Source organism: Rhododendron vialii, chromosome 11a (genome assembly GCF_030253575.1).
Source record: "Rhododendron vialii isolate Sample 1 chromosome 11a, ASM3025357v1".
Taxonomy (NCBI): domain Eukaryota; kingdom Viridiplantae; phylum Streptophyta; class Magnoliopsida; order Ericales; family Ericaceae; genus Rhododendron; species Rhododendron vialii.
Window position 1 is genome coordinate 13,245,328 of NC_080567.1, and position 24,647 is coordinate 13,269,974.

A 24,647-nucleotide genomic window follows, 5' to 3' on the forward strand; every position below is an offset into this window, starting at 1 on the left:
GCCTTGGGGGGATGTCCCTTGGAAATTCAGAAGTTTGGTTTTGTTGGTGGCTGCTATCCTCGTTGTTAGATAGTTGGGCTGCATTCAAGTGTGATTTCTAGTGCCTAATTCAAGCCGTGTTAGCTGTTGTGCATTATCTGCTTGGTACTTGAAAATTTGGAATCATGTCCCGATGAGGGGCTTCAATACTTTGCTGGTTGGTGCTATGTTGAAGCTGCTGCTGACTTGTATTTTGGCTGCCTATTATGCCTGCTGCTACTGTTTTGCTGATGCTACTAATATTTGCCTACGGGTGCTGCTGTCTTGCTGCTATTTTTTGTTACGGGGGCTGATAAGTTCTGTTATGGCTGTTGTGCTGTTAAGACTGCTAGTATGCTATTTTGCTGCTGTTCTGTGAAGTCCTTCGGCTGCTATTCTGTTCTGTTTCTCGCTGCAGTAGGATCTGCTATTCTGTTCAGTTTTCCTGGATGTTATGCATTCAAGATATTACAACCGCTGTCAAGTGGTTGCTGCTACTGCTCTGCAGTTGTTTTGATGTTATCATACCCATCTGACTACTATCTGTTGCTTTCCCTATAGTGTATTTGTGTGTAGCAGCAGTTCGTGAGGTGTATTCAATTCGGTTTTACTCTATTGCTGCTGTTCTGCTTGTTCTAAACCTGCCCAGGCTGCATTGGGGCCGTCCAGATCAAGTTACAACATTTGGGTACTGCCCCAGGTTGAAGGCTGCCCAAGTTATGCTCATATCACTTGGTTGGGTCATTTCTATGACTGGCTAGAAAGCTTTCCGACTCCTAATGCTTAATAGCCGTATGTTTTCCCTCCCTCTTGGTAGATGGATGGAAAACAACGTGTCTCATTTACTTTTGTTGCCATTTGGCTTAGGCAAATTTTTGATTATTTTCCTTTTGATTTTCTTTTCTTTCCTCATGGAGTATGCCCCTTGTAGACTATATATTCGGTTAGCCCTTTTTTCAATTTCAAGCTGATTTACCCCCAAAAAAAAAAAACCCTATCTAAACCCCAACCTCTCTAAAGATTCTCTTCATACCCAACTTTCAAAACTCCTGTACTCCTACTATATTTGACCCTCTTGAGCACCAAAAGAAAGATATGGAGTACAGGAGCAGTTACACAAAAAATATTGGCAAAAGTCCTCAACAAATGCAGCAGCGGTACTTCAAGGGTATTGACATTTTGAGGCTTGAAGTAAAGCTTTAAAATGAAGCTTATGATGAAACAGATTTGTTAAAAAGATTATTTAGTACGTCATACTCATACATGATGATTTAAATAGTCTATTGGTCAACCCGTTTAGGTTGAGTTGAGTTTTGTTCACCTTTCACTTAAGAGGGTGAACATTACCCTCCTTCTTATTGATTGAAATAGTGAGGATCCCACCATAAAGTGATGTCATGCTTATCAAAAAGTTTATTGGACGGGTGTGACCTACACCATTTCAATCAAAGAGAGATGATAATGTTCACCTTGTTTTAAGGAGGGTGAACAAAAATTGCACTCGTTTAGATCTAACTGAGATGAGTTGTTTCCTCCCTCCCTGAGTCCAGACAACAGCAAATATAAAATTGGACATGCATATAGTAGAAAAGATCGTACTAAGTTGTTCATGACTTATCAGCTCATGTCCCAGCTAACTCATTACTCGAAGATGGATAGGGTCCCATCTTAGACATTCGCTTCAAGCCCCAAAAAATTCTTTTGACCAATTCTGTTTTAGACAAACCTTCGGTTTTATATAATTATACGTTAAAGACAAAAATTAGAATCACAACTATATTCATAATTATAAACTAGTTAGCTAAAATTGTTTTGATTCCTTCGAGATCTGGGACGTTCAGTGGCGGATCCAGAAATTTGACACAGTGGGAACACTATAGACAATGATTGTGGATACTCAGAGGAAAACATGATATGCATTAAAACTGAAAGATCAATAAGAAATCTTGATTTTCCCACATTTTAAAGTCCTAGCTCATAGATAGACAATGATTAGGAGGTTCCAATTATCATACGTAACAGTTATAACAATAGCATGGAGTTGTGTTTCTGGCCTCAATCACATAATGCGCTTATGCGCGTATGTGAGCTTGAGCATAAAAGTGTCGTTCGTGCAAAAATATTTTACACAATCGTACGAGAGAGGATTGAGAGCATGAGTGTAATACACTGATTTAGAAGAGGACCGAAGAGATCTATTAATTGAAGGATTAATGTGACTTAGGGGCTGAGGGGCATGCATATGCCCCAGACAAAAGCAACAACACCAAACAAGGCAAACAAAACAAAAATCCCACAAACTGAGGGGAGGAAACAAAAACAAATGCTTCAGAAAGACATGGAAGAAGAATAATAAATATACTATTTCACTACCACATGGTCAGCCCCTCAAGGAATTTACAGGTTTCCAACTTGTTAAATATCAGAGGAAAAAGTATATATGCTAACTACATCCCCAAATCAGACATTATAATATAAAAAGTCATGGCCTCTGTACATGATTTTTCCATTAGCTTAGAATATATGCATGTGGCTTGATTCCATGTACTTATATGGTTTGAATATTTGAGGGTATCCTGTGGTCATCAAATTAGCTTTCGGGTTTTTCGATCCCCGCAATTAGCAAAATCACGTGGTCTCAAGTTCTGCGTAGTTGTTGAAAGAATATTTATGACAAATATAAGCAGACAATATGGTCTCTTATATCTATGCGCGGAAGTTAGGGGTTTGGGGTTGTTGCTGTGGAACAAAGGCACATTAATTATAAGGGTACTAGTAAGATCTTAATTAGCTCTTAGATTGCAGCTCATTATCCCCTTTCTCATTGGGTTAGAAACTATCATGAGATGTTTTGACCTTATGGAGACCTATGAATCTCTTTTGATTGGGACTTTCCAATCCATTAGGCCATTAATGCAAGGGCTTTAGGTCCCAGGTTTTCAATGAATTATATATTTCCCCTCTTTCTCTCTGCACAGTGCTCGAAATAAAACAAAAAAGCTTATTATACGCTATTTCCCTCCAACTTAGATTTGATGTCATGCATGCTGTGGCGTTTTCACATATTTTATTAGATGGGAGAAAATTTGTGTTTCTTCAGCTATGTATGATGTGGTGATTAATGTTGAGCGTGAGGGCTTTTTTGGGTGCAAGGGGCTTGAGACAGGGTGATCTCATTTCCCCTTACTTGTTCCATTGTGTAATGAAAGGTAATTTTCTATGCCGTTTTGAAGCACAAAATTGGCGCTAGGCATTTTACTACCATCCTAAATGTAGTGCATTGTCTTTTTAACTCATTTAGGCTTTGCAAATGATTTTTTTCTCCTTGTTGGGGCTGAAAATGTGGGGCCATTTCTATGTTCAATACTTCCTTAGATGATGTCTATCGGTTTTTTGGACTAAGGCTGGCCTACTCCACAGAAAAGCCAGATATTTTTCTATGGGGTTACATCAGCTGTATGTTGAAGGGATCATTACTTGAGATTCTTCAAATTCCTGAGGATATGCTCCCTGTCAAATGCCTTGGGGTACCATTGATATCTTCTTTACTTAAGGTATGAGGTCTGTGCTAGGCTCAAGAAAAGGATTCATCAAGGGTTATGAGCTTGTCGCTTTCTTTTGGGAGAAGACCCAGTTAATTCATTCTATCATGTTTAATATTCAGATATATAAATGTATTGGTGCTTTTTGTTCATTCTTCCTCAGAGGATCATAAAAGAAATTTAACCCATTATGAGGGCCTTTGGATGGTCTGTAGTGAATCTTAAAAACAAGGACCACTAACAAAGACTCTCACATCGGAAGAGACCTACACATAGAGTGAGGATCTATCTCATGTAAGAGTTCTAATGATCGTGGACGATCATAGTTTAAATATGCATGCGATTGAGGGTGAGAGTGTATAAGTTCACTAGCTTCTAGCGAAATGTTACAAGAAATTAATTTCTTTACGCCAATGGTGAAAGCTGTGTAGTTTTCGCCACTGCCACTGTGAGCCTCACTGTGTGTTTATTATTAATCTGAATTGCTCATCTTGTAGGACTCGCAGCATATTATATCCGCGCAAAAAATCATCTCGATCGGACATTGATAGGTATATTAAAATTTGAATATTTATTAATAAAATGAACGGTCATGAACAGTTTAACGAATTATTGACAGAAGCAAACTATTACTTTATAAACCCAAATTTATTTTTTAATATATCTAATCAAATTGAATTTTTGTGTGTAGATATAACTCCATACAAGACAAATGATTTAGATAGTAGAACCCACAATGACACTGGCGAAAAGCTCATGGACATAGTTATTACCGCCGGCTTAAAGGATTTAATCTTATGATATACAAAAAGTTCCACAGATCACATACATTGCAGAGACAGTAGGTTTTAGCATCCGATTGATCAACCAACATATCTTAGGAATACTGTTATTGATACGCTGGTTTTTTTGGCGATTTGTTTATACTGAAAAGTTACCGACTTTGTGGTTGTCAGTTTCTTTCTTTCCTCCATTGGAATATTAGAGAGGACCATGCACGAGCGGTGGGGGTGGGGGCACACCTAGGACCTGAGGGCCATTGAGTGTCCGCTTTCATTTTCTGTATGGAAGGTCCACCATGACTAATTCCACAACACTTCATTTGCATCAATAATTAATACGAAATTGGGGGAAATTGTGTGTGCAACAAATAAATCAAAATTGTTCATTCTCTTAACCCATATTAGCTAGCCAAATTTCATTACCAGTTTCCATGCCTGCCATGCTCAGTGTGACTACTTTGGGAATATCTCTCATGTCACCATTTTTTCTCCCAACAGACATTTATTGTTTTCTAACTTTTCTATCAAAAATTTTAATTTTATCAAAACTTTCAAGTGCATCCGATTCGAGTTTTTTTTTTCTTTACAATAATTTGGAGTGTCGAGATTATCTTATGCACACCTCAATCAGTTTCTAGAGAACTAATTCTATCTTTTGCTATTGGAAGACTTAGTTAAAACTGGGACAAAACTCGTATAAATTACTTTCTTAAGAATTCAACATCTAAGGAATTTTGAACAAGAAATCCAAGAAAGAGCAAACCCATCCAGTTGTATTAGAGGTATTACGTAGGGTGCATTGTCACTAAACTAAATGGACTCTAGGGTAATAACAATACTCAAGTTGTTTGGTATACCCCGCACTTGATGGTAAGTATATACAGAGTTACTCTCAGGGACCATTTAAACATGCATTGTAAATGTAAGGGACGCAATAGATGCGATTTGTATATGGAAGGACCAAATTGGCATTTTGGAAATATTTTAGGACCATCTGTCCAAATAAGCTGAAAAGAAAGAAAAGGAAAAGAGAAGTAAAGTTTGATGAAAATTTACTGTTCAAAAGGTTTTGTTTGATTATTTTCTTCTCTTTTTCCTCTTAAACCAAACAAAGGAAGAGAAAAATTATTATTTTTTCTTTTTCTTTTTTATCCATAGGTACCAAACAAACCGTTTTAGTGGAAACGCAACCTTACTCATCATGATGATGATAGCACCTTGAACATGCAAATCTGATCGATGCTCTTTTGTTTGGAAACCCTTGTCAACATCGTACTGTTCGGAAACTTATGCAAAAAGTGTAGAAAATAATTGCAGCTTCTCTGTAGATTTGACAACATTGCTTCATCCCGACCCCTCTTCTCTTTGTCCTAAAATTTACCAGACGTTATTATATGTGTTACCAAGAGGGATACCATTGGGCCATCGCTAATATCGTGTCATATTCAGGTTTGGACTCATCCATTAATTGTTTTTTTGTGTTTAGTAATAAAATGTATTGGTCCAGTTTATACTTCTATTTGGACAAATTCTATACTTAAGCATTTATTAGTTGTTGAATTTTCAGCCCGTGTCAACGTACATACATCTTAACTGATGGTAGAAAAATCAATCCCGCAACCGGTTGATTCTCTATCGGAAGGCATTACACCTAGCCACCATAACAGACCAATAATCTATCATACATCTTAACCAATGGTTGAAAACCCAATCCCGCAACCGGGTTAATTCTGTAACGCCCCGAATTTTGGGAACATTAAATAGGAAATTTCGTTGAAAAATAAATGGAGTCTACCTCAATATTACATCAGAAACTTTACAAAAGTACTTTTATTCAAATAAGGGAGGGAACTAGGGTTCCTATCTACTGCGCTGCTTCTTTCTCCATTCTGGCTAGCTCTTCGGCTCCAAAGGCTTCCAAGGTGTAGAGTTTACCATGTTCGTCTATAAAATCTGACAAATTATACCGGCGTCGCCACCAATATAATATGTCAATGTCACCAAAGGTAACACCATGAGCTACAAAAGCTCAATAGAACAACCCATACCCACTAACCCTTAACTTACGAACAATCAATCATAAATTTAATGATTTCCACATAGTTCATACATATTTGACAAAATGATTAACAATGACACATCCACATTCATTATCCAAACTAACTTTGGTGTCCATTATATTCCGAGTTTTCTCCTACGCGACTCCTCGTAGACCGTGTCACCATTTTCCATATTTCATAACCATATCAACATTTTCAAAATCGTTTTTAACACACCCAACCTCGGTTCCGCTGCGCCGGTCTCCCGAGTATCCTCACAATGGTTCTGCCGCGCCGGGTTCCCATTGGCACACAAAAACATGGAATTTGGCATTGGCTCCTCTTCACGGATAACCAATCCACAAGTCAAACTCTCGGTTCCGCCGCTCCGGGTTTCCGAGTATTCTCACAATGGTTCCGTCGCTCCGGGTTCCCATTTGGGTTTTCGAAAATCACAATTCATCCCTCGGTTCCGTCTCTCCGGTTTCCGAGTATACCACAATGGTTCCGCCTCTCCGGGTTCCCATTTGGTTTTCAAAAATCATTCCTTTACACACACATACCACACAATGGGCAAGTCCGGCCACATTGGGGTTTCAAATCCACACCTTGCATTAACACACCTTAGGTGTCATATCTTTAACTTTCTCGATTTTCGTGTCATGTTTTCATGCTTAGACTCCGCGCAGGGCCGGCCCAACCCCAAGGCCTACAAGGCCTGGGCTTTGGGCATCCCAAAAAGGCCAAATTTTAGGGGCACTCCACTAATTTTTATATTTGGGCTTAACTAGAAGTCTTTTTGGCCCAATAGAATGGAAAAAAGAGGCCCATTCCAATTAAAATCTGGCTGTGGCCCACAGATCCAGTCAGAGCCCAAAAAATGCTCGGTGGCATTTTTGTAAATAAGTGATCTACATGGTTTTTAATTGAAACCCTTCCTCTCAAACATTTCACCGGCTCACTCTCACCCAAAACAAAACAAAAAATTAACGAAGAAAAAAAAGAGGGGAAGCTGAAATTGATCTGGAAGACTGGAACGGACAATCGATTCCCACCCTTCTCTAGTTCTCCACTTCTCTGTGTTCGAGATTTTCACCAAACGAAGGGCCGAAGACCGAAGGGGGAGCTGCCGAACTGGGATTTTGGGCCGGCCTTGAGTCTGTGTCTGTGTTCGAGATTCGAGCTCGAGGTAATTTTTTTTCCGATCGGTGCAGCGGTGCTTTCAGTTTCAAGTTTCAAACTTTCAATAGTATTATAGTAGTCAATACTCAATAAACAATAGTTAATAGGTCTCTCACTCTCTTTGAAGTTTGTAATGTAATATAACATTAATCAACTAATTTGAACTGGGATTCTGGGAAGGTTCGAAGCCCGAAGGACACTGCCGGCTGCCACTCTGTGTTGAACTGTTGAAGTAATGAAGTTTGTAATTTAATATTGCTTATGAGAACATTGAGAAGTGAGAATCTCTTTAATTAAGTTTAGTTGATTAGTGATAGTGATATTAGGGCTTTTTTTATTCTCCACTTGATTTGTGTTTAAGATTATTGGAAATTGAAATGCAGGACCAGTATATACTACTAGGTATAATATACACTGCGGAGTCTTAGAGTCTCATTTGCTTGCGACTTGCGAGGCTTCAAATCGGTAAGTATTCTCTTCTTATGCAGAGCCCTGGTTGGTGGTGCTTAAATTTGTACGTATGTTGTTAAATGCAGAGCCCTGGCTGGTGGTGCTTAGATTTGTGCTGATTTAGTTGACATTTGTTGATGTGCTTAAATTTAAAAATATCTGATTATCGGTTAGTGCATCATTAATAATAATGTTATAAGCCTCTCTTTTTTTTAATTCTTACTTAGGTGCATCATGCCTAAACGTCAACTATCTGGTCATCAGAAAAGAATAAAGAAGCAAAAGACTGAAGCATTAATAAATTCTCAAAAATGGGCTATTAAAAAGTTCTTTTCAAGCAACGAAAATATACAAAGCTCAGTCGAAGAACACAAAAATTTGGTGATTGATGTCGCTGAAAACTTGGTGAATGAAGAACAAGTAGAAGAAGAATGTGAGGATTTGGGGGGTGAGGAAGCCTATCAATGTGTCAATGAGAGTAGTAATGAAAGTTCGAGGGATGTAAATCCAAATGAAGATTTGAATGTTGAATGTGCTCCTGTGAACATTGATGATCCATGTAATTGGGATAACATGGATAAAAAATTAAGGGACTTATTGGTTGAAAGAGGTCCCGTAAGAAGAAATGGTGATGCTATCTTTCCTAAGGATGACAATGAGAAGAGTAGACATTTCTCTTCTGTGCACTATATTCGCCATTTACCCAATGGAGAGAAACATGATAGAAAATGGCTTGTATACTCGGAGGCTTTGAATAAAGTATTTTGCTTTTGTTGCAAATTATTCAAGAATGAAGGAAACAAGACTCAATTGGCCAATGATGGATTTCAAGACTGGAAAAATATTAGTGATAGGCTTAAAAGTCATGAAACTAATTGGGAGCACCTCACGTGCATGAACAAATGGATTGAGTTGGAGAGAAGATTTCAGAAGAATCAAACAATTGACAAAAATGTTCAAGAACGAGTCATTAAAGAGAGGGAACATTGGAGAGGGGTATTACTGAGAGAAATTGCTCTTGTGGAAACACTTGGGCAGAATAATCTACCATTTCGTGGAGAAAATGAGAAGATTTACCAAAGGAATAATGAGAATTTTTTATGTTTTATTCAAATGATGGGAAAATTTGATCTAGTAATGCAAGAGCACTTGAGGCGAATTGAAAAGAGTGAGATTCATAACCATTATCTCAGTCACAAAATCCAGAACGAGTTGATACAGATATTAGCGGCGGAAGTGAAGAGTAAAATTGTTGCAACAATCAAAGACGCTAAATATTATTCAGTTATACTTGATTGTACCCCGGATGTAAGTCATGAAGAACAAATGTCCCTTGTCATACGATGTGTGGATATTTCAACAAGTCCAATAGAGGTGAGGGTGAGTGAGTTCTTTTTAGAATTTTTGAAGGTGGATGACACGACGGGATTGGGGCTATTTTGTGCACTTCAAGAAGTATTAGTTAGCCTTCAACTTGATATTGGTGATTTAAGGGGACAAGGTTATGATAATGGCTCTAACATGAAAGGGAAAAATAAGGGTGTGCAAACAAGGGTACTTGAAGTAAATCCAAGAGCATTCTATACCCCATGTGGCTGCCATAGTCTCAATCTTGTTCTTTGTGATATGGCCAACTCTTGTTCTAAAGCAAAAACATTTTTCGGAGTGGTACAACGTCTATATGTGTTGTTTTCCTCTTCAGTCCAACGGTGGACAATTTTAAAGGACAATTTGAAAGATGTGAAGGGTCTCACGCTTAAGACATTGTCACAAACACGTTGGGAAAGTCGCATTGAAAGCATCAAGCCGATAAGATACAATCCCTCAAAACTAAGAGATGCTTTGGTAGACTTGGCGAACGACATGACGACAGAGTCGATAGCACAAAGTGAAGCTAAATCCCTTGCAAAGAACGAACTTGAGAATTTTGAGTTCTTGTTTGCCATGGCTATTTGGTACAAGTTGTTGTTTGCTGTTAACATTGTGAGCAAGTTTCTTCAAAGTGAAGACATGTGCATATACCTTGCTATCGAGAAGTTAAAAGGCCTGATTGATTATTTTGAGAACTACAGAAAAGTTGGTTTTGCGGAGGCAATGGTTGATTCTACGGAAATGGCGAATGAAATGGGGATTGAACCTAAGTTTGTTGAAAAGCGCATCATTCAAAGAAAGAAGCAATTTGATGAAGATGTTGCGGACGAGGTGACACACTCTGCTGAAGAATCAATGAAAGTGAATTACTTCTTGGTAATTGTGGATAAAGCTCTTTCTTCCTTCAAAGATAGGTTCCAACAATTTGAAGTGTATGAGAAGAATTTTGGTTTCTTGTTTGATTTGGAAAAGGCGAGTTCGAGTGATGAATGCTTGAAAAATCATTGTACCAACCTTGAAGAAGTTTTAAAGCATGGCGGAGTTTCCGATATTGATGGGAGAGATTTGTTTGTAGAGTTGAAATGCTTGAAACAAGTATTGCCAAGGGGAGTGCAGAAACCAATTGAAGTGCTCAATTTTATCAAACTTATGGTGGACTCTTTCCCAAATACATGGAATGCGTATAGAGTGCTTTTGACTATACCGGTTAGTGTTGCCTCGGGCAAAAGAAGCTTTTCAAAGTTGAAGTTGATCAAAAATTACCTTCGATCAACCATGTCACAAGAAAGACTAAATGGGTTAGCCATGTTATCAATTGAAAATAACTTGGTGAAAGAGGTGGATTATACTAATTTAATTGATAGTTTTGCTTCTAGAAATGCAAGACGAGTAATATTCAAGTGACACTCATGCGTTCTTGAGATAATATGTATTTACCTATTTGGAGACTTTGTATTTTGTGTTCGTATATAATGATTAGTAGAACTTTATATTGGTTTGGCTTTTTTGTATTGTGATTGTTGCTGTAAAAATTGTTAAGTACTAACTCTTTAAGGGCACACATTTTTTTATTGGCCTTGGGCACCCAAAACCCTTGGGCCGGCCCTGACTCCGCGGTAGGACTTTTTACATACGACATCATAAATCATTCATTGTAATTTTGAAACTAAACTAGGAAGATCATTCAACTCTATATTATTCTATCATGCTCATATCACAACTTAAAACATGACGCCACATGTATGGATGCCTTTGGAGTGAAAATCACTTATGCTTTACAACAAGACAAGTAATACAAACAATTCATAACACATGCTCATAACCATCTAAAGATCAAAATACGAATACTTCTATCAACGATAAAGTCTTATCTTTTGAAAAACCGTTCTTTCTACCTTTGTGGTAAATTCAAAACAGCACATGTTTATTAGAGTAGAAGTCGATTATTCCAACATGCTCATACTTCCATTAGCGAGAATAAGTTTACTAACTATCATGCATTTCAAATCTTATAGGCAATAGATAACTTTATATACTTAAAGTTAGGGAATAAGAAGATTCTACGTTATACTTTCCATCATACGGTTCTATGTTATACGTAGAGTTTAGTGGACAAAGGGACTCTACATATACTTAGAGATAGCATATATGGGACTCTACCTTTCTTCTTGGCGGTAGTTGACGACTATGGAAAGTAAGTTGGTGTTTGGGCGGAGTAACTTCTTACGGTGAGCTTCCGGGAGCTTCGAAAGAGAAGGGTTTCTCTCGAAACTAGTTTGTGACTAAAACTACTCTACTTTATGGATCGAAAAGGTGGTTTGGGGATGAGTTTCTTGAAGAACACAAGAAGAGCTTCAAGAACAAGAAAAACTAAGAAAGAACAAGTAAGAACACAAGCTTTCTTAGAGAGAGAAGTTGGAGGATGAAGGTGTGAGTTGAATGGTGAGAATGGGGTGCTATTTATAGCAAAAATTTGGACTCCCTCTCCTCCCCCATGGCCGGCCCTCTCTCTCTCTCTTCTTTCCCATGGATTTTGCTCCATTGTTTGGTCAAATCAAGCCTTTAATCAAGATCCTAGCCTTCCCTCACTTGTCAATCCAACTTTTAGGCTATGAACTAGGTGATCATGAAGGGTTTTTGTCTAGTCTTGTCCTAGGTTGATGTTGCTTGCAAGAAAGAACATAATCAAAGGCTAGGTTTATACTTTGGAAGGCTAGAAATGGGCTGGCATGGTCATAAAGGTAGCTTGTTGGAGTGGACAATACATAAGCACACACACCCACTCTCCCTCCCTCTCTCTCTCTCGGCCTCTCCTCTCTCTCTCCCCCTCTCGGTTTTCTCTCTCTCTTTCTCTCTCTCTCTCTCTCTCTCTCGTCCAATGTATATATATATATATATATATATATATATATTTATATATGTATATATAACTACATATATGGTTATATATGTACTTAAAGATTCTAGTAACTTTGGTATAAATAGGCTTAAGGCTATAACCCTAGGCATGTCTTGTCTTATCAAGTTGTATATATATGTATATATACTTGGCAAGTCTAATCTCTATTAACCAAGGGATAATAATTCCCCTACCATTTGTTATCCAATGGGTAAAGAAAAAGTAAGGTTGACATGAAAGGTTGAAATGACAAGGTTGACTTCTTTAAAGTAAGGTACAAGATTCCCATGTGACTAGATTCTCATGTGACTAGTCTTGTCACGCACACGCACACATATATAATGGGTAATATCTCCCTTAACAATTATGGACCAAAAGGTAAAGAAAAAGTAAAGTTGACATCACATGACCCAAGATTCTTTTCTTAACTTGTCACATCAAAGCTTTATTTGCTTTTAAAACTCTATTACCCAACGGTTATAAGTTTCCTTAGCGGTTATTAACCAAAGGATGAAAGAGAAAGGAACTAAGTAGTTTGGTTTCTCCAACTAACGGTTAGAAACTAACTATACGAACCATGTAGGGCTTCTAGCCAAGAAATATAAATTTTAAGGATTAAAATCTAATTATGACGGATTATTAGAAATTAAAAAGAAATTTTAAAAGCAATCCAAGTAATTAAAAATAAAATTCAAATATTTAGCGAAATTTTTATTTACCAAAAATCAGGGTCGTTACAAACTATCCCCCTTAAAATAATTTCATCCTCGAAATTGGTGCGTGACTACGGATTAGACATAGTCACTACGCTCCAAAATGTTTTGGCATCACACGGCCACTGTCTAAGGCTCCGGCAGGTCCTGCTTAACAAAACAAGGTTGAAGTTGCTTCAGCAGTCGAACAATTTGCCTCGTTGTAGGCCTTTGATGAAGTTTTCATCGTTAATGCCAACGTCAAATGCAAAACTTCTACCAAATCATCATGCGGACTTGTACCCTACAAACGTTTCCTTAGCACGTCCCTGTCGAATCAGCATGCTTCCCCTCCTAACAATATTAAACTCATTTGCAAAACTAGGAAACAATGGATCCACTTGACAAAATAGCTCTATAATCGTAAGGCATAAGTACTCCATCCTCATTTCGGGGAAACATCGAACATCAGCAAGCAACCCTACGATACTCTACAAACTCGGATATCATTAGCAAAGGCACTGAAAGAACCTATGCAGTCACATGAAAATAAGCCCTTGGCGGCGTTGACTTCTGGAGGTAATTTTCAAAGGTATGGATGCTTCCAATTTAGTTATGCTTCGACCTTACTTTCGTTCATCACGATTCTGTCCTTGGTTACTACATGCCCTAAGAACTTAACAACTTCTAGCCATAACTCACATTTATTTGTCTTGGCATAGAGTTGGCTATCTCGGAGTACTTGTAGTATTGTCCGAAGGTGTCTTCCTTGCTCCTCCTTTTGGCAGAGTATGTCAAGATGTCATCAATGAACACCTACAAATTACCTAAGTAGGGTTGAAAGATCTTGTTCATGAGACACACGAATACTGCGAGAGCGTTTGTCAGCCCGAACGGCATTACTACAAACTCGTAGTGTCTGTATCTAGCTATCTTGGCGATATTCCTCATCCTAGATCCTTAGCTAATGATAGCCCGATCGGAGATCGATTTTTAGAAAGCAAGTTGCTCCTATTAAGTGATCAAATCAGTCATCGATCCTTGGCAATGGATACCGATTCCTGATGGTGACTTGATTTAGCTCCCTGTAGTCGATGCATAGTCGAAGCGTCCCTTCTTTCTTCTTCGCGAACAGTACAAGTGCTCCCTACGGTGACGTACTTGGTCTGAAAAACTCCTTTGTCTAATAGCTCTTGCAATTGGGTCTTGAGCTTCTTTAGCTCGGCTGGGGCCATTTGGTATTGTGCTATAGAGATTGGTGCGGTTCCAGGTTGGAGTCCTATAGAGTGATCTATCTCTCTTTGGGGTGGTAAGCCAGGAAGTTCTTCAGGGAGAACGTCAACATACTTGCAAACGATGTGTGGTAATCCCACTTCCATTCTATCGGCTTCTTCTAATTGGAGGCTAGCTGGCCATCCAAACAGTTGGTTCTGCTACTTTGATCTTTTCGTCGCCGAACTCACCGTCCATCTATCCCCCTTAAAAGGAAACGAGTCCCTTTTAGGGTATAAGCTGTTACTATCTATTGATGGCAGTCTATGACCGCTCGATGTTCTGATAACCAATCCATCTCCAGGATTATGCCGAAATCTGCCATGTCGGTCACTCTAAGGTCGCAGGTTAGGCACAGGTTGTGACGTGACTTTCATACTCGTACTTAGGGGTTCTGTTTCTAGTACTAGAGCGGTTACGTAGGCAGAAGATATAAACGAATGTGATGCTCCGGAATCAAACAAAGCTTGTACGCAGGTACTATACAATGGTAGTGTACCTTGGATCACAGAGGGATCCTGCTCCTGCTCTTTTGTCTGTAGCGCAAAAATACGCCCTCCAGTACTCTATTGTGCTCCCATGGGCTGCTTTCCCTTGCTTTGCCCGTTCTGCTGCTGCGATGGACCTCTAAGATTTTGTCTCACAAAACCGACCGATCCAAGTTGTTGAGCTCTCTGATGATCTCCAAAGCTTCCATTCATTTCTCTTCGAAGTTGGGGGCAGTCGCACTTATAGTGACCCATAGCCTGGCAATTGAAACACTAAACTGTCTCCATGTCTTGACCACCTCTCTTTGGCTCGCCATTTTCGGGGATACCAGTCTTCCAGGGTTGGTTGTTCTGTGACGGGGTGAAGGGTCTGGTAGGGTAGGGTCCACGGTTGTTATTGGGTGGTTGGGTTTGGATTGGTCCGCCAATGCTGCCTGTCACCTTCCTCCATCGGGTTTTGAAGTCAGTCTCTTTACTCTCTAACCGGAGTGCACACTTCACGACTTCGGCATAGGTGGTCAAAGCTTGGGCTACTACGGCCTTTCGAGTAGTTGTCAGCCCCCACTCGAACCTTCTTGCCTTCTTGCCTTCAGTAGGTTTGGAGGTTACGGCGTAGCAGGACAGTTCTTCGAATTTGGCCGCGTACTGGGTGACCGTCATCGTTCCTTGTTTTAGGTTCAAGAACTCTTGTTCCTTGGCTAAGCGAAGATGCGTGGGAAAGCACTTGTCGAGAAACAGGGTTTCGAACTCAGCAAAGGTCATGGTGGCTATGGTATGGGTTGCTTCCATCAGGTCTCACCAATAGGAAGCTTCTCCCTTCAATTGGTATGTGATCAAGGCCACACGGTCTCCGTCCTGGGTAATCCCTAAAGTCCTAAGGATCATCTTGACTTCATTCAGCCAGGTCTTGGCTACGACGGGGTTGGTGTCTCTGTGGAAGGTCGGAGGTCAACGTTTGCAGAACTCGTTCATTGCTTGAGTTCAGTTCATGGGTCCGTCTTTATGGTTTTGGTTTTGGCGGTTAGCGTTCAAGGCGGTGATGAACGCTTGCATGATTTGGGCTAAGTCGGGTTTGCGTTTGAGGATCCTCCGTTACCATGTCCTACTCCGTTGCGTCGGTTCACCATCTACGAGTAGAATTTTTAAGGGGGTTTTAGTCTACTTAAAACAATTTTCCTTTTGCAAAGGGTGTTTCTTTCAAAAGTCAAAAGTAGTTTATCAAGTAGTATGCAACAGTACTCTCTTAATACAAGCAAGCTTTTTGTAAATAAGCAGGAATTTATAAGCATAGAGTTCCACTATACTGGCAAGTAGGGACAATGATAAGCATGTACATAAATAGTGATCAAGAAACATATAAGAATAAGTAGTAACTGAAATAAACTTTTTATTAATAACATAGGAAGAGTACCGCTTCGAAAATTCTTTAACAAACATAAATGATCCTAGTTTCCGACATCCTATATCCCGAAGGATTACAATTGCTCCTAGGTCGGCCTAAGGTATGCCTAATTGGCGTCCTCGGCTTTTGGGGTCTTGTACTCTTCGAGATTCCCTTCACCTGACAGGTTCTCTTCCTTAGTCATCTCATTAGCGTCCTCAACACCATCGACTTCCTCCTCCTTAACTCCAACCTCCAAGTCCTCCATCGGGGGTAAGGCACCAAAGCACTAATAGCAGGCATACAGGATTGGGAACATTTCAGGAAACCAAGCGTCTTCCTCCACGGGAATAGAGGTATTCTGCTGTACCCTCATGAAATCTCATTTTTCTGCGAGTACAGCAGCAATGAAGTCGGAACTTTCCACTAGTTGATTGGTCATGGTTTCTAGGGCGGTTTTGAGTCGTTGAGCCTCGACTAGGTTATCCAAGTGGTTCATCTACAAGGAAAAGTTTTAAACCTCAATTAGAAACGTCTTAGGACAAGGGTTTACTAACTATTTAGAGAAAACTTTCAAGTTTCTAGTTCCACATTCGATCGTTGATTTAAGTCATCATCCAATTGTTCGGGAATTCTCAGCTCGGTAGTACTGTCAATTTTCACACCTTGCTTCAATCCGAAGATTGTTGTGTCAGAATTCCACCCAATTTGGGACGGTAAACTTAAACTAAATTCTCGTTTGTGCAACGGTCAAACTATCTTATGGTTCTACCCATTCTACCCATGGCCGAGATTTTGAACCTAAAGCTCTAATACCAAGTTGTAACGCCCCGAATTTTGGGAACGTTAAATAGGAAATTTCATTGAAAAATAAATGGAGTCTGGCTCAATATTACATCATAAACCTTACAAAAGTACTTTTATTCAAATAACGGAGGGAACTAGGGTTCCTATCTACTGCTCCACTTCTTCCTCCATTCTGGCTAGCTCTTCGGCTCCAAAGGCTTCGAAGGTGTAGAGTTTACCCTATTCGTCTATAAGATTTGACACATTATACCGGCGTCGCCACCAATCTAATATGTCAGGGTCACCAAAGGTAACACCGTGAGCTACAAAAGCTCAATAGAACAACCCATACTCACTAATCTTTAACTTACGAACAATCAATCATAAATTTAATGATTTCCACATAGTTTATACATATTTGACAAAATGGTTAACAATGACACATCCACATTCATTATCCAAACTAACATTGGTATCCATTATATTCCGAGTTTTCTCCTACGCGACTCCTCGTAGACCGTGTCACCATTTTCCATATTTCATAACCATATCAACATTTTCAAAATCGTTTTTAACACACCCAACCTCGGTTTTGCTGTGCCGGTCTCCCGAGTATCCTCACAATGGTTCTGTCGCGCCGGGTTCCCATTGGCATACAAAAACATGGAATTTGGCATTGGCTCCTCTCCACGGATAACCAATCTACAATTCAAACCCTCGGTTCCGCCACTCCGGGTTCCCGAGTATTCTCACAATGGTTCCGCCGCTCCGGGTTCCCATTTGGATTTTCAAAAATCACAATTCATCCCTCGATGCCGCCGCTTCGGGTTCTCGAGTATACCACAATGGTTCCGATGCTCCGGGTTCCCATTGGGTTTTCAAAAATCATTCATTTACGCACACATACCACACAATGGGCAAGTCCGGCCACATTGGGGTTTCAAATCCACACATTGTCTTTAACACACCCTAGGTGTCATGTCTCTAACTTTCTCGATTTTCGTGTCACGTTTTCATGCTTAGACTTCGCGGTAGGACTTTTTACATACGACATCATAAATCATTCATTGTAATCTTGAAACTAAGCTAGCAAAATCATCCATCTCTATATTATTCTATCATGCTCATATCACAACTTAAAACATAACGCCACATGTATGGACGCCTTTGGAGTGAAAATCACTTATGCTTTACAACAAGAAAAGTAATACAAACAATTCATAACACATGCTCATAACCATTTAAATATCAAAATATGAATACTTCTATCAACGATAAAGTCTTATCTTTTGAAAAACCGTTCTTTCTACCTTTGTGGTAAATTCAAAGCAGCACATGTTTATTAGAGTAGAAGTCGATTATTCCAACATGCTCATACTTCCATTAGCGAGAATAAGTTTACTAACTATCATGCATTTCAAATCCTATAGGCGATAGATAACTTTATATACTTAAAGTTAAGGTATAAAAAGATTCTACGTTATACTTTCCATCATACGGTTCTATGTTATAGGTTGAGTTTAGTGGACAAAGGGACTCTACATATACTTAGAGATAGTGTATATGGGACTCTACCTTTCTTCTTGGCGGTAGTTGACGACTATGGAAAGTAAGTTGGTGTTTGGGCGGAGTAACTTCTTACGGTGAGCTTCTGGGAGCTTCGAAAGAGAAGGGTTTCTCTCGAAACTAGTTTGTGACTAAAACTACTCTACTTTATGGATCGAAAAGGTGGTTTGGGATGAGTTTCTTGAAGAACACAAGAAGAGCTCCAAGAACAAGGAAAACTAAGCAAGAACAAGTAAGAACACAAGTTTTCTTAGAGAGAGAAGTTGGAGGATGAAGGTGTGAGTTGATTGGTGAGAATGGGGTGCTATTTATAGCAAAAATTTGGACTCCCTCTCCTCCCCCATGGCCGGCCCTCTCTCTCTCTTCTTTCCCATGGATTTTGCTTCATTGTTTGGTCAAATCAAGTCTTTAATCAAGATCCTAGCCTTCCCTCACTTGTCAATCCAACTTTTAGGCTATGAACTAGGTGATCATGAAGGGGTTTTGTCTAGTCTTGTCCTAGGTTGATGTTGCTTGCAAGAAAGAACATAATCAAAGGCTAGGTTTGTAATTTGGAAGGCTAGAAATGGATTGGCATGGTCATAAATAGCCTTAAGGCTACAAGGTAGCTTGTTGGAGTGGACAATGCACAAGCACACACTCTCCCTCCCTCTCTCTCTCTCGGCCTCTCCTCTCTCTCTCCCTCTCGGTTTTTTTTCTCTCTCTCTCTCTCTCTCTAGTCCAATGTGTGTGTGTGTGTGTGTGTATATATATATATATATATATATATATGTATATATAACTACATATATGGTTATATATGTACTTAAAAATTCTAGTAACTTTGGTATAAATAGGCTTAAGGCTATAACCCAGGCATGTTTTGTCTTGTCAAGCTGTATATATATGTATATACACTTGGCAAGTCTAATCTCTATTAACCAAGAGATAGTAATTCCCCTAACATTTGTTACCCAATGGGTAAAGAAAAAATAAGGTTGACATGAAATGTTGAAATGACAAGGTTGACTTCTTGGAAGCAAGGTACAAGATTCCTATGTGACTAGTCTTGTCACACACACACACACACGCACATACATATCTATTAGTAGACTAGTTGCTATTATCCAATGGGTAATATCTTCCCTAACAATTATGGACCAAAGGGTAAAGAAAAAGTAAGGTTGACATGACATGACCCAATATTCTTTTCTTGACTTGTCACATCAAAGCTTTATCGGCCATTAAAACTCTATTACCTAACGGTTACAAGTTTTCCTAGCAGTTATTAACGAAAGGATGAAAGAGAAAGGAACTAGGTAATTTATTTTCTCCAACTAATCGGTTATAAACTAACTATACTAACCATGTAGGGCTTCTAGCCAAGAAATATAAATTTTAAGGACTAAAATCTAATTATGTCGGATTATTAGAAATTAAAAAGAAATTTTAAAAGCAATCCAAGTAATTAAAAATAAAATTCAAATATTTAACGAAATTTTTATTTACCAAAAATCAGGATTGTTACAAATTCTCTATCGGAAGGCATTACACCTAGCCGCCAAAGCAGTTTCATAACTTTTGTGGTGTCTATATCTGGAGTTCATGATCGTAGGACTATCAAGTTGCTGTGAATATTATCTATATATCAAACTGACATTCATTGAATAAGTTAGTAACATAATAGAGTAAGAGAACCCGGAGGGTTCAAGCAAGTGTAACAATTCTCTTCTGGGTGTGACTATTAGAACACTAGACCCAAGGCCCGGAGAAAACAAGAAATCCATAGGTGCACACTCCCCTCCACCCTTTTGATTAGCAAAAAAAAAAAAGGAAAAAGAAATGCGAACCCATCAAACGAGCAATGACATCCCACTTCACAAACTGTTTGCTTTAGCTGCCCATCATGATTTTCAGTTTACATTGCAATCATATAATCTCAAATCATCTTGTCTACTGATAATAATGTATTCAACAAGATAAGTTCTACTAAACAGACCGAGGCTCCGTTCTGCTTTCTTCAAAAAGTAATTTTTTTTTTAAAATGTAATTTCAAACTCAAATATAACGAAAATAAAAATTAATTTTTCAATTTTTTTAGTACCGTTTAAAAGATCTCAACAAGATCTATCAAACAAGATTCATATTTGTAGGAAAATTATTTGCGCAAATATATGATTTTTGAGTTTGAAATTGCCTTCTTTTTTAAAAAGTGGAACAGCTTTTGACCCCACTGGCAATTGAATCATCATATGGTGGGATATCTAAACTAACCCACCCCCAAAAAATAATTGATCTCATATGCCGTAGTCACTTCTTTATCAAATCAAAATCTAATAATAAATCATGGCCCCTGGTGAAAGGGACCACCTAACTGTTGCACAAATTATGAGGTTCTCAAAAAGATTCCGAACCAAAAAATCAGAGTCTAGAACCCCAAAGGGTTTGGGCTATGGGCAAATAGTTTTGCGAAAACAATAAGTACTCTTCTACACGAGATCACAAGTTTCATTCTAATGAAAGCCAAGTATTTTAAATCTTGGGGCCATTAGAGCATCTCTAAATTTTTACCCAAATTTGGATAAAAATTTGCGTAAAAACTCATTGGGTAGGCTAACTACAATGGCAAAATGATCCCTTATCCAAATATATTATTTTTTTTATGCTTTCAAGACTATTTCAATTCATTTTTGTTTCCCCCAACGATTTCGGCTAAAATGGTAGCACACATATCTCCTCAACGATGCAGTTCTTATTTCACAGTCAGCTTAAGGATTCTTTCAAAGAGAATAGGGAGAGATTGTTGAGACTCTAGCATTCAAATATCAAAGGAGAGAGAGAGAGATGGGGGTAGGTATCCGAGCTTGGGAATGCCATGGTGTCGTAGACGCCATGCTCATGCTCTCAGAATGGCGTAGAATGATCCGTTGGAAAGAGAAAAGAACCGTTGAAATATTGAGAAAACAAATAGGGAGAGACTTCGGTTGTCTCAAATTTGGGAAAAGAAATGGCTAAAATCCAAAATGAGAAAGGGTTTGGGTCAAAGATTGGAGAGAATTTTTTGTGGGTTTTGCCCAAATTTTAAATTTGGGTCTTAAATTGGGTCAAGGTTGGAAATGCTCTAAGTTATGCCCGATCGTTACATTTAGGGCCCCGAAATTAATCGAGATGTGCACAAGTTGGTCCGGACATCCAGTTATCAAAAAAAAAACCAGGGTCCAGTGGCACCATCATCAGGAGCAAACTTATGATGGTTAATAGATCTTGCAAAACCACCAGTATTTCTGAACATATATTAGACTAACAAAAACAATAAAATAATCGTACACTTTGTGCAGTACCCACTCTCTCATCAACTTACGTAAAGATTTTAATTCCAAGAAAATATATAGTACTCCTATAACACATCAACACCAGATTAAATATTCTCAAAATCTACCTTGTCAATTCTTTGAAGTTTTTTTTGTCCCAGAAGCTTAAAGCGGAAGATTGAACCAACCTCTGTTACAACAGAGCACGATTCATGAATGAAACTGTAGTTTATGCATGGAACTAGTAAGATGAACTCAAACACTTGAATTGATTAACGAGGCAACCTAACAGAAACCACATGCAGCAAGAAACTTATAGGAATGGGATAATTCGGTAACAATTCGATTACAAAAAGTCTATGAACACAACTCCCGGACACACATCGGAGGCGTTATGTGAGCTCAAGTGCATCAAAAGACTTTGGTAGATGCAGTTGTGTTCCAAAATTGAGTTCATATGATTGCTCATTCCATTAATTGCAATACCCAATCCAGACAAATCATAAGAATTGGAAACACTGTTTTTTCATCGGTGGACTATTATACCCACTAAACTAGTCAAAATAGATGATGCAAAAAAAAAACAGTCAAAATAGTTGGTTTTTATTTAGTTGTTATGTATTCAAGCTGTTGAGTTTCTAGATTTGAGCACAAAATTAAATCAACCTCTGTACAAAGGGGATCGCTCGTGAACGACTTTGGACTTGGAGTGCCGGAAAACACCCATCGGGCTCGGAAAATGCCAACCCCTGATCCCTTTCCTCGACGCCGAGGATCTAACATCTCCGATGCCCGACGCCACCGACCTCGATCTCCTCATCATCCTCCTTAAGTAATTATTATCCTCCACCTCCGCCTCCCCGTTCCTGTTCGATTCTCCTTCTTCTCCTTCGTCTTCGCACTTCCTCCCCCTGTGCGTCTTGAACACCGACCAGAACGACGACTTCCTCGGATTCTCCGACTCGCTGCGGTCAGGGAACCGGGAGCGGAGGAACGGTATCGCGACGGACCTCGAGCGGCGGAAGGCCGGCTCGCTGTCGATGAGGTTCGACACGCGTCCCACCGAGCCGAGCGCCCCGGTCGAGGACTCGCGTCGGCTGCCGAAGGCGGAGAAGAGAGAGAAGGAAGAGGAAGAGGAGGAGGAGGAAGACGAGGCCGTCGCGGCGGTGGGGCAGCAGTTGCAGGGGCGCGCGGTGGCGCAGTCGGGGCAGAGGGTGCCGAGACGGTCCTTGAGGCAGGTCGGGCAGATTCCGGTCCTGCGACGCTTGGAAGGGTGTTTTGGACATTTCCAGACCTCTTCTTCGTCCGCGTAGAACGCCATTTTACGGTGCTGAAAGATCTCGCAGTGGAGTTGAATATTTCTCTATGATAGTTTGTTGGATGGATTGGATATACTGCTGAAGACGCGAAGAGGTTGGCTTATAAAAGGGCGGGGCTGGGTGGGGGCCATGTTAACCGTGGTTAAGTAATTCTGGGCGTAACCGTGGTTAAGTAATTCTGGGCTTGGTGAATGTTTCTTTTTTATTTTTATGATCAAAGAATGTGATTTTTATCGTGAAAAATAGAGTGATGGAAAATGGAGTAAAACAAACCCAAAAACCAAATGATAAATACATAGCAGTAGCAAAATAATTATAAGAGATTTCTACCTTTGTCGTACAAACATGAGCCCCGTTCTCTTAACTCACATACTGGAATGACATAGTCGAAACAAGTTCAATACGGAGTAATAATTAAGAGTCAATTATAAAAGAGAATAAGGCTATAGAGACTGTTTAAATTCAAATCAAAGCAAACTAGGAAGCATGCATCATGGAAGTCTTTCCAAAAAAAAAAAAAAAACATAAAGCAAAAAACAAAAAGATTCATGAGTTCTTGACTCTATAAGGGCATCATTGCAATCACCGATTTGTGAACAACAATACACGTCTACATGGTTTGAACTCTTGGCCTCAACGTTCCAAAGTATTCCGAGATTCAAAACCTCATGTATTCTACTCCCTCCATCCCTATTTACTTGTCCACTGCGGTTTTGCATATATTTTAACGGCTTATATCGCTCGAAATATATAACGTTTTATGTTTTTGAAATCATTGTCTTATAGAAAAAATTAAGATCTATCAAATTAGATTCATATTGCATATTTTTTGCAATATACGTCGAAATTTATAAACCAATGAAAATGCACGCAAAACCGTAATGAACAATTAAATAGGGACGGAGGGAGTATTATTCACGAAGAAGGGCCTGAATAAAATGCGCGATGGTCCGTATGATAGAGGGAAAGGAGAAGATGTGAAGGAAGCAGGGTGGAAGGTGGGAAGAGAAGAAAACAATGTGTTAGTAAATGTTGGTAGACCGAAAATTAGGAAGTGGCTACAGAAAGTGGTAATTAATTGCCATAAATTTACGGGAATAAGATCAAATGTTGTTGCTTATGTTTTGTCATTTTCAAATATTATGTTGTTACTTCATGTGAAACGTGAAATTTCTATACAAAGTGGCAAAAAACAAGAATTCGACACATTGTATTCGTGGAGTTTATCAAGAGGCGACTAAATAACGTGAGTTGAAGTAAAAAAGTATAAAAAATAAAGTGTCAAAACAACAATGCTATACACATCTCTCTTCTTCTTTTTTTGGATGCAAATATTATATTTAGGGAATTAATTGGACTAACTCAATTTGTCATCAATGTATATTGTTGATTAGGATATCAGGAGTCCAATTCTTACATTAATCGATAGAATTTATACCCATCATGGTCTATATTCTGTATTGTATGATTTTTTCTTTTATGCATAGATATAGCTACGTCGTGATCAGTATTTTCTTACATGATTCCTTATGAAGTTTAATGCAATTTATATTATTTGTAACAGGTTCTT

At 39.0% G+C, this 24,647-nt stretch overlaps 2 protein-coding genes across 3 annotated transcripts; one reads left to right on the top strand and one right to left on the bottom strand.

The window, feature by feature from the left end:
- Positions 1–7,320: 7,320 nt before the first annotated feature.
- Positions 7,321–10,987, top strand: LOC131307794 (uncharacterized). Of its 2 annotated transcripts, XM_058334483.1 has the most exons (3): positions 7,321–7,570; positions 7,947–8,028; positions 8,241–10,987. In XM_058334483.1, the coding sequence occupies exon 3, from the start codon at positions 8,248–8,250 to the stop codon at positions 10,786–10,788; it is 2,541 nt and encodes an 846-aa protein (XP_058190466.1). In that variant the 5' UTR covers positions 7,321–7,570; positions 7,947–8,028; positions 8,241–8,247; the 3' UTR covers positions 10,789–10,987. The 2 variants fall into 2 exon arrangements, with proteins under 2 accessions (XP_058190466.1, XP_058190465.1); XM_058334482.1 differs by having other exon boundaries at positions 7,947–10,987.
- Positions 10,988–22,192: 11,205 nt separating this feature from the next.
- On the bottom strand, positions 22,193–23,159 carry LOC131308466 (uncharacterized). Its single transcript, XM_058335403.1, has one exon. The coding sequence runs from the start codon at positions 23,077–23,079 to the stop codon at positions 22,420–22,422; it is 660 nt and encodes a 219-aa protein (XP_058191386.1). The 5' UTR covers positions 23,080–23,159; the 3' UTR covers positions 22,193–22,419.
- Positions 23,160–24,647: the final 1,488 nt, after the last annotated feature.

Excerpts from the sequence above, each read along its gene's own strand:
- LOC131308466 (XM_058335403.1), bottom strand. The coding sequence starts at position 23,079 with ATGGCGTTCTACGCGGACGAAGAAGAGGTCTGGAAATGTCCAAAACAC.
- LOC131307794 (XM_058334482.1), top strand. The coding sequence starts at position 8,248 with ATGCCTAAACGTCAACTATCTGGTCATCAGAAAAGAATAAAGAAGCAA.